General features: G+C 40.4%; 1 protein-coding gene across 1 annotated transcript in view; it reads right to left on the bottom strand.

The window, feature by feature from the left end:
- Positions 1–8,474: 8,474 nt before the first annotated feature.
- ptprga (protein tyrosine phosphatase receptor type Ga) overlaps positions 8,475–10,125 on the bottom strand; it is a 249,405-nt gene continuing 247,754 nt past the window's right edge. The window contains exon 29 of the mRNA XM_084395536.1: positions 8,475–9,258. Within this exon, the coding sequence (XP_084251662.1) occupies positions 9,112–9,258 (147 nt within the window). The 3' untranslated portion in view covers positions 8,475–9,111. The remainder of the gene's footprint in view (positions 9,259–10,125) is intronic.

The following is a 10,125-nucleotide window of genomic DNA, read 5'->3' as shown; positions in this document are numbered from 1 at the left end:
TCTGTCCAAACGGCACCAGTTTAAGCCACAACAGCAACAAAAATGTCATCATGATGGTATTTTTTGCTGTTGTGGTTTAAACTGGTGCCATGGGTGTTTCTTTTTGGCACCCACAGCCTAAAAATGCAAATAGAATAGTCTTTCTTGTGTGAATGTGATCATAATATTCAAAATTCAAAAGGTTAAAAAATGGATAGACTTTATACATGTGATAGCCTATTATATGTTGCTGTCACTTAATGTAACAATGGGTATATTATTGTCACTTATAACAGCATGTTCAAAGTCTGAATCTTTTGATCATTCAAGACCGAGACCGAACCACCGGTTGATTGGTGGTATCCGTCCTTTATCACTGCAAACGGCCTGCTAAACTCTGAGATTACACACTACCTTCATATGGAACCTACTCGTGTTGAACACTTATCTAGCTCTGGGTAGTTTAAGTGTAACAAAGAAGATAGAAGAAGAACAGTAAATTGGAGATAATGGTTCATTTGGTGCATAATTTTCACTATAAATAATATAGAAGTAAATACATATTATAGATTAAATAACCAGCATATGACATTGGCAAGGCTTAATTGTTTTAGGCTAATTGTTTTACAGAGATGCTCTATAAAAATAACCTTTTCTCCTCTGTCTCATAGTCATATACAAAGACATACATGATTCATACATTTCTGTCCCTACATAATTTTGGTATATTCTTTGTGGTGTATTAATAGTTATATAACACAGTGTGCCTCTGACTTTTTAAAAACATTCAGTCTGACTGTCCTTTCTTCTGTGTATTGTTTCATTTTATAATTAACTTTGCTTTGTCTCTTGTATTGTTTATGGGTTCCAGCAAAAACTCAACACATAATTGCCTCTGGTTCCTCGTGATTATTGTTTTTATGCCCCAGAGCTCAGCATTTGTTCTGATTTAAATCTATAGTTGTGAAAATCTAAATCAGGCATTGTAATAATTACAGCAATTAGGACCATTCAGACTGCTGTCAGAGAGAAAAAATAAGAACGCAAACTTGCCAGAAAGGAATCGAAAACTAATGTCAACGCTGTCGCTGGGTGGCAGTGTTATGCTTTTGGATATTTCATCCACTGAACCCTCACTTGGTTACAATCACAGAAAATGTGAATTTGCAGATAGGAAAAGATGCCAGTGGCGCAAGCAATTCTGATTCACATAAAATGTTGTAAACTTAGTGTTGTTGTACACGAGTCTGGTCTTGGTCTTGTCTCGGTCCCAACTTCGTGTCCTCAAGACCGCATCAAGACTAAGAGAACTCAGCATTTTATTTCAAGAACAGTCAAGGTCACAACTGCGGGGATATTACTAAATTGCTGGTTTATTATCTGATGTGATAATATACAGGGATTGTGTCAAAAATGGCACCAAAATGAATACAAATGCCCACAAAATTCAAGATACCATTGCAATAAATTACGAGATGAGATCTTGTTTTTATAACAGTTTTAGTTTTTTTATAATTTCTTTTAAAAAAGAATCATAATTAATGGATAGTTTTTGTTCTTGATTGATTGAACTGTGTTCGAAGCTAATAGGTGTGTCCGACTTGAAGTGACACTGCGCAGTCTGGTGTATGACATCAAAGTCCCGAATGTGTGATTGGAAAGCATAAGGAGTCGTCTGCTCTCTAATCGCTCTTGCAGTGTGATGTCATACACCATCCGGTCTGCTTCAAGACGAACACACCTAAAAGCATTACTCACCCCTTAGCTGTTCTAAATTCACTGTAAACCATGGCTTTACAGGCCTTATTGCTTTATTATAACATATTATATATTTAAGAAATATCACAAGAGCAAAAGAGCTGTTTTCACAAATATGAGCACGATTGCAAACATGATCTTGATGTCCAATAAAAAAGTTTTTTAAAACAATCTCAACATTATTTATTTATGCAGTTGTAATTTTACTAATTCAGATGCAGCTTCTGTGCCACCTCAGCAATGCAAAGATGAATTTTCCTGTTAGTGATTTCATTTGATTGGTAACAGTTCTATATAGTGTCTTATTATGCTGACTGTATTTATTGATAAGACATTTCTCATGCAGTACATGTGGATCTTTCAGATGAATTTGAGGAGTTCTGGTCTTGGTCTTGAGTCAGTTTCAACCTCAACTCTACTCTAACACACATTGGTCTTGATCTCAACCCCTCAAAGTCTTGGTCTCATCTTGGTCTCAACACACACTGGTATTGTCCTTAACCCCTCAAAGTCTTGGTCTTTCGTCTTGGTCTCAACATACATTGGTACTGTCCTTATCCTTATACTCGTCTTTGTTTCAACCCCTCAAAGTCTAGGTCTCAACACAAACTGGTATTGTCCTTAACCCCTCAAAGTCTTGGTCTCGTTTTGGTCTCATCCCCTCAAAATCTTGTTCTTGTCTTAACCCATCAAAGTCTTGGTCTCGTCTTGGTCTTGCCCTGGTCTAAACCCCTCAAAGTCTTGTCTTGGTCTCAACCCCTAAAAGTCTTGGTCTCGTCTTGGTCTCAATCCCTCAAAGTCTTGTCTTGGTCTCAAGCCCTCAAAGTCTTGGTCTTGCCCTGGTCTAAACCCCTAAAAGTCTTGGTCTCAACCCCTCAGTCTTGGTCTCAACACACACTGGTATTGTCCTTAACCCCTCAAAGTCTTGGTCTCGTCTTGGTCTCATCCCCTCAAAATCTTGGTCTTGTCTTAACCCCTCAAAGTCTTGGTCTCGTCTTGGTCTCAACCAGGGCTTGACATTAACTTTTTTCCTCACTAGCCAATGTGGCTAGTGGTTTTCCAAAGTTACTAGCCACACAGCATTTTTACTAGCCACATTTTTGTTGTTGTGAAATTACCTGATAAAAGTGGACTATGGCGTGCTAAAATTTACTTGAACTAGATTTACAACCCTTTTAAATGTAAAACCATTGTTACATCCACCCAAATCAAGACTACATAAATATATAACAATACAGGTCATTATCATTAGCTCTGATAAGGTTGTGTGTAAAGCTCCTTTTTTAAAATAAAACCATGCATTATGTATTATATGTTGCCACATTGCTCCACCGGCATACGACATAACTCCAGCAGGGCAGCTAGCTGTCTCTTCGATTCTTTGTTGTCGGTCACTAGCGACAATACTCATTAGGGCTGTCAAAATTGCTCAAAAATGACCTTCGAATATTCCCTCTAAAAAAAAACACATAGCTTATCTTCGAACTATTCGAACATCTGGTTGCACATTTTGTCAATGACGCGCATTACGTCAATAACAGGACAAATTAATACAAACTGACATAACTACTTGTATAGGTAGTTTATTTAAGTTTAAACATATTTGACAACGTATTACCTACACGAAAACAAGTAAATCAACTAATGGCCAAGACCGCAGACCTCACTCACTCTCGCTCGCTCGCTCACTCGCAGGCACTCTTTCTCTCTCTCGCCCTCCCTCATGCTGCGTTCACACCAAACGCGAATAGAGCGTCTGGCGCGAGTGTAAAGACGCGTTTACGCGTGTCTGGAGGTCTTGCGGCATGAATGAGGCGTCACGCGCTCTGTGCAGTTTAAATGAACAACAACAATAAGCAAATGTTGAGTGCTGATCAAGAGTTTTGTGCAAGCAATTTAAGGTCGTGACTCTTATATAGCAGGCTTCATTCAGTGATTAAAACAAATATTATTAACATTAATTGAAGTTTTACAGTATATAGAACCGACATTGAACGCTCCGAGCGAGCTGTGCTGTGGTAAACATGGAACTTTTCCTTGACATGAAACGGTAAATAATCAAACCAGTGGAAGCCTGCAGTGCATGAAACTGCTGTATCTACCTTATTCATGCAATATCTATTCAGTCAGTACAGTAGCCTACACTTAAGTAATGTTTCTGTTTAACGTTAAATAAAATGATCCCTCAGGCAGCGCGCCCACTCGCAAAGCAGACAGCCGCGCCTCTGCTACCGCGGGCGTTTTTCCACATTCGAATATTAATTTTCACCTTCGAAATTCTGTTTTTTTTAAACTATTCGAATATATATTCGAATTTAGAATATTCGTTGACAGCCCTATGGGATTTGTAGTGTCGTAGTGTCACACTTATTTCAGATGCCTTTTGAAAAGACTACAATTATTCAACCCGCCAAAGTGGCTAGTTGGAGTGACTGCGTTACCCGCCACGAGCAAAATCCACCCGCATTTGGCGGGTTGGCGGGTGTTAATGTCAAGCCCTGGTCTCAACCCCTCAAAGTCCTTTCTTGGTCTCAAGCCCTCAAAGTCTTAGTCTTGTCTTGGTCTCAAGCCCTCAAAGTCTTGGTTTTGCCCTGGTCTAAACCCGTCAAAGTCTTTGTCTTGGTCTCAACCCCTAAAAGTCTTGGTCTCGTCTTGGTCTCAACCTCTCAAAGTATTGGTCTTGTCTTGGTCTCAACCCCTCAAAGTCTTGGTCTTGTCTTGGTCTCAACCCCTCAAAGTCTTGACTCGGTCTCAACACACACTGGTCTTGGTCTCAACCCCTCAAGTCTTGGTCTTGGTCTCGTCTGGGTCTCAACCCCTCAAAGTCTTGGTCTTGGTCTCGTCTTGGTCTCAACCCCTCAAAGTCTTGGTCTCTCTCAACCCCTCAAAGTCTTTTTCTTCTCTTGGTCTCAACCCCTCAAAGTTTTGGTCTTGGTCTCAACACACACTGGTCTTGGTCTCAACCCCTCAAGTCTTGGTCTTGGTCTCGTCTTGGTCTCAACCCCTCAAAGTCTTGGTCTTGGTCTCAACACACACTGGTCTTGGTCTCAACCCCTCAAGTCTTGTTCTTGGTCTCGTCTTGGTCTCAACCCCTCAAGTCTTGGTCTTGGTCTCGTCTTGGTCTCAACCCCTCAAAGTCTTGGTCTTGGTCTCGTCTTGGTCTCAACCCCTCAGAGTCTTGGTTTTGTTCTCGTCTTGGTCTCAACCCCTCAAAGTCTTGGTCTCTCTCAACCCCTCAAAGTCTTTTTCTTCTCTTGGTCTCAACCCCTCAAAGTCTTTTTCTTCTCTTGGTCTCAACCCCTCAAAGTCTTGGTCTTGGTCTCAACCCCTCAAGTCTTGGTCTTGGTCTTGGTCTCGTCTTGGTCTCAACCCCTCAAAGTCTTGGTCTTGGTCTCAACACACACTGGTCTTGGTCTCAACCCCTCAAGTCTTGGTCTTGGTCTCGTCTTGGTCTCAACCCCTCAGAGTCTTGGTCTCAACCCCTCAAAGTCTTGGTTTTGTTCTCGTCTTGGTCTCAACCCCTCAAAGTCTTGGTCTCAACCCCTCAAAGTCTTTGTCTTCTCTTGGTCTCAACACACACTGGTCTTGGTCTCAACCCCTTTAACGTCCTTTCTTGGTCTCAAGCCCTCAAAGTCTTAGTCTTGTCTTGGTCTCAAGCCCTCAAAGTCTTGGTCTTGCCCTGGTCTAAACCCGTCAAAGTCTTTGTCTTGGTCTCAACCCCTAAAAGTCTTGGTCTCGTCTTGGTCTCAACCTCTCAAAGTATTGGTCTTGTCTTGGTCTCAACCCCTCAAAGTCTTGGTCTTGTCTTGGTCTCAACCCCTCAAAGTCTTGACTTGGTCTCAACACACACTGGTCTTGGTCTCAACCCCTCAAAGTCTTGGTCTTGGTCTCAACACACACTGGTCTTGGTCTCAACCCCTCAAGTCTTGGTCTTGGTCTCGTCTGGGTCTCAACCCCTCAAAGTCTTGGTCTTGGTCTCGTCTTGGTCTCAACCCCTCAAAGTCTTGGTCTCTCTCAACCCCTCAAAGTCTTTTTCTTTTCTTGGTCTCAACCCCTCAAAGTCTTGGTCTTGGTCTCAACACACACTGGTCTTGGTCTCAACCCCTCAAGTCTTGGTCTTGGTCTCGTCTTGGTCTCAACCCCTCAAGTCTTGGTCTTGGTCTCGTCTTGGTCTCAACCCCTCAGAGTCTTGGTCTCAACCCCTCAAAGTCTTGGTCTTGGTCTCGTCTTGGTCTCAAGCCCTCAGAGTCTTGGTTTTGTTCTTGTCTTGGTCTCAACCCCTCAAAGTCTTGGTCTCTCTCAACCCCTCAAAGTCTTTTTCTTCTCTTGGTCTCAACCCCTCAAAGTCTTGGTCTTGGTCTCAACCCCTCAAGTCTTGGTCTTGGTCTCGTCTTGGTCTCAACCCCTCAAAGTCTTGGTCTTGGTCTCAACACACACTGGTCTTGGTCTCAACACACACTGGTCTTGGTCTCAACCCCTCAAGTCTTGGTCTTGGTCTCGTCTTGGTCTCAACCCCTCAAGTCTTGGTCTTGGTCTCGTCTTGGTCTCAACCCCTCAGAGTCTTGGTCTCAACCCCTCAAAGTCTTGGTTTTGTTCTCGTCTTGGTCTCAACCCCTCAAAGTCTTGGTCTCAACCCCTCAAAGTCTTTGTCTTCTCTTGGTCTCAACACACACTGGTCTTGGTCTCAACCCCCCAAAGTCTTTGTCTTCTCTTGGTCTCAACACACACTGGTCTTGGTCTCAACCCCTCAAAGTCTTGGTCTTGTCTTGGTCTCAACACACACTGGTCTCAGTCCCCACTTCATCTCGGTCTCTTGACTATTGTAAAGAAGCAATCAGATACAAATAACAAATATCAAGCAGCATAGACTCACACCACACAATGTACAACATGGAGATTTACTTAAAGTACATCAAAACTCATATTTTATTTTATGTATAGCAATACAATTTACATATTAAATAACACTATAATAGAATGCTTTGATATAGCTTTCAACAAAAGAAAAAAAAAAGAGAGAGAAAAAAACAACAACCAAACAAAAAAAACAAAACCAAGAGAAAAATTCCTTTGTGTGTTATTCCAGATTACAAAAAGAGGATATGATGGTGACACCCACCTGCTTTGCACGGGAGAATTATTCTTACAAGAGCTATTCTATTGCACTTCTGGACAATGAAACAGATTTTACTTAGATTCAAAGGGGGGGGGGGTGGGACAAAGAAACAAAACAATCACTGCCTTAGTTTATGATTGTTGTGAGTGTGTTTGGAATATGATGTCAGCCACCTTCTGAAGGATCTGGGGACATTTTGTGTTAACCATCAATATGAGAACTAAACACAAAACTGAAAACAAATAAAGTTGATTTATATGAAAATATAAAGTTTGCGACTATATGCCAGGATACAAAGCTTTCAGAGAGCGATGGGTTAATGAAGCAACAAAAGATATGTACATGATAATGTAAATATATTTGCAAATGCAACCCACAAATAATGCTAGGGCAAGAAAAGGGAAACACCACAGGACATAAAGGTAAGAAAAGATTTAGAAATGCAGCTTGTCACCTCCAATGACCTTACGTGATGTACGGGCAGAGTCAGAATATTACCCCAAATGTTGGAGAGATATGACTTCATTTTTCGGCCTCCTTCTTAGGAGAAACAAGACATTAACAGAATAAACACCTTCAACGTTGGTCTTCTCCATCTTAACAGCATAACGATTTCAATCTTTCTAAAGCATTTCAAAAGACAAACAAATATTCAACAGCTTTTTTCTTCAAAAGAAATCAGTAATAGTATACATTCTCATTCACTTGCAACATAAAAAACAAACAAAAATAAAGGTGACTAACGTCTTTAGTGGAACAATTTTGACAAAGACAAACTAGAAAGAAAAAACATAAAACATTATTTTGCCTGTGGAATCATCCTTTTCATCCTTTTTCCAGACACTTCCAAAAACATTCTTTTTAAAACTGCTTTACCCAACAATAAAAATAAAAACTTTCCCACGTTTTTCGTGAATGAAGTGAATGACAGTTTAGTCTTTGGTAAAAATTAATGAATCACGGGTCCCCTGTTTTTAAGACTGATTCTAATGTTACTTTAGCAAGGCCTTTGTGCTGTATGGCATGAGAGAACAGTTTATGATATTACAGTGACCGTCTTTCCTAGTGTATCTGAGGATCTTCGATACTGTAAGAAGTCTGTTTAGTGAAGAAATGTTTAGACAGAGTCTACAGGGTTCTAGTAAAACCAGTCAATACCAAACACAACACACACCTATATCACACACACATACACACACCTGCCGAGGTGAAATGAGACTGTACAGAAGGCATCGAGAGACTTGTATACATTATTCTCAAAGTGATGGGACGGCTTGTGACAGAGAACTATTTAAAAAAAAAAGGACAAAGTAGAGCAGTATAAAATTACAAAATGAAGTGGGCAAATAACAGAATTAACTCCTACATTATGAGTCCACAGGTAATGCGTCACATGATATCATTACCTGTCCGGTTGCACTCAAGTGACACAAGTAGCAGCTTGCAGCATAAAGCAATGGTGAAATCAAACCAGCAGGGGGGGCTAGAGAAGTCATGAGCTCTGGGGGTCCTTCAACCGAGCGCAGTGACTGTGACAGTTAACATTTACAAAAGCACAAGTTATCATGATATACCATATATTCATATATATTAAAAGCAGAATATGAATCATACAAAAGTTCACAGTAGCTGTTTTAATACCACCTTTTCGAAAGTAAATATGGGTTTAATTAGAAGCATAATGAATAGATCTACTATTTGGGGTGCGAAAGCAAATAAACAAACCAAACCGAACAGTCCATATTGCTCATATGGTCTTTCATCTGTGAATCTGACGTTTTGTGGTGAGTCTTCGCAAGTTGGACGTGGGATTAATCTCTTTTTCCAGCTTCTGAGGTGTGCGTGGAAAAACGTTTTTCGTCAGTGGAGGTCATTTCGCAAGCTTCGGAAAGCAGCTTTATTATGGAATGTCAAAACAAGGGCGTGACAGTGAGAGCTCAAGTGAGCGAGAGAGACTGACTGTGGTCGAGATGGTGGAGTAGGCAGTAACACTGATAGTTTCATAGTGCAAACTAGACAGAACTGTGTTTCATTTTGTTTTGTTTGTCGTGAACTCAAAAAACGTCGGTGCAAATGTTCAGTAGGATAACATTAAGACATAAAATGGCGAAAAAATAAATATCAAAAACTTTTTATCAGTGTAAAAAAGTAATCAGGTTATTCTTTTAACCAAGAGTTCTGGCAAAAAAGGCCTCAGAAAAAGTCTGTCTTAGTCCTTGAAGTTTTACAAAGTTAGATTAAGTGCCTCTTCGGGGGCTTTAGACGAGGGACTCCATGCTTTCAGCCGGGTCCGATTCGTCAGACATGGCCATACTGCCGTTTCTGTCCAGGGACATGGGGCTGGATCCGTTCTCTTTCGTGCTTATCAGACTGAGCATAGCTTTGTAAAGGTACTGGTACTGTTCCTGAAAAACAGAGGGAGACATAAAACATGACTATGGAATGGGGCAGAGAGGGAAGGTTTGGAGAAAATGAATGTTTCCTTTAGAAAACTAGATTGTGACATCTTCTGAAAGCAATAAACAAAATAAAAAAGTGATGCCTGATTTGACTACTAGGATGTTCTCTATGGAATTCTGGTGTCTAGATATGGCTCTGCTCCCTCCTTCCACCTCCAGTCCAGTAGGTGGCAGAAACGTAACAATTCCGTCACTTACTGGACTGGAGTGTGAAGTGCTGAATGGTATATGGGGGATCACAGTTTTCCTGTGAAAATGGATTAAATAATATGATCCCGTGCATAACATCCAGAAGAAAAAAATAGATATTGTGGCCACAAATTAAGAATTCGTTCCCATGATTAAATCATGGCCATGTTCCCTTTTTTTTAGACAACATCAATGCACTAATTAATTCTAATTCATTTTTTGGACGCATTTTACTAATTTATTCCTTTGTTTTAGGCCACATTGTACAAATTTGTTGTGTGAACGGATTTGTGGCCACATTTGACTAATTTGTTCCCTCGGTTTAGCTGAATCGTGACATTGTTGTACTAATTTGTTGCAATTTGGGAACAAAAAACGTTGTGCGAACAAATTAGTGGCAACATTTTATCAATCCGTTTCCTCGTTTTAGTTCAATCGTGGCCACGTTGTAATACTTTGTTCTAACAAATTAATTAGTCATGGATCCAATCCTGTTTTTTTCTCTGCATGTTATGTATGGGGCTCTGTAAAATAATGCTTGCTGATCAATTTCGTTTTGGTAAAAAAATGTATGCCTTATTAAGCATTAAAGTGAGTGTCAATTTACTGGCGAATTAAATTCAC

Source organism: Rutilus rutilus (assembly GCF_951802725.1).
Source record: "Rutilus rutilus genome assembly, chromosome: 22".
Taxonomy (NCBI): domain Eukaryota; kingdom Metazoa; phylum Chordata; class Actinopteri; order Cypriniformes; family Leuciscidae; genus Rutilus; species Rutilus rutilus.
The sequence above is the reverse complement of the archived record's forward strand: the minus strand, read 5'-3'. Positions and strand labels throughout refer to the sequence as shown.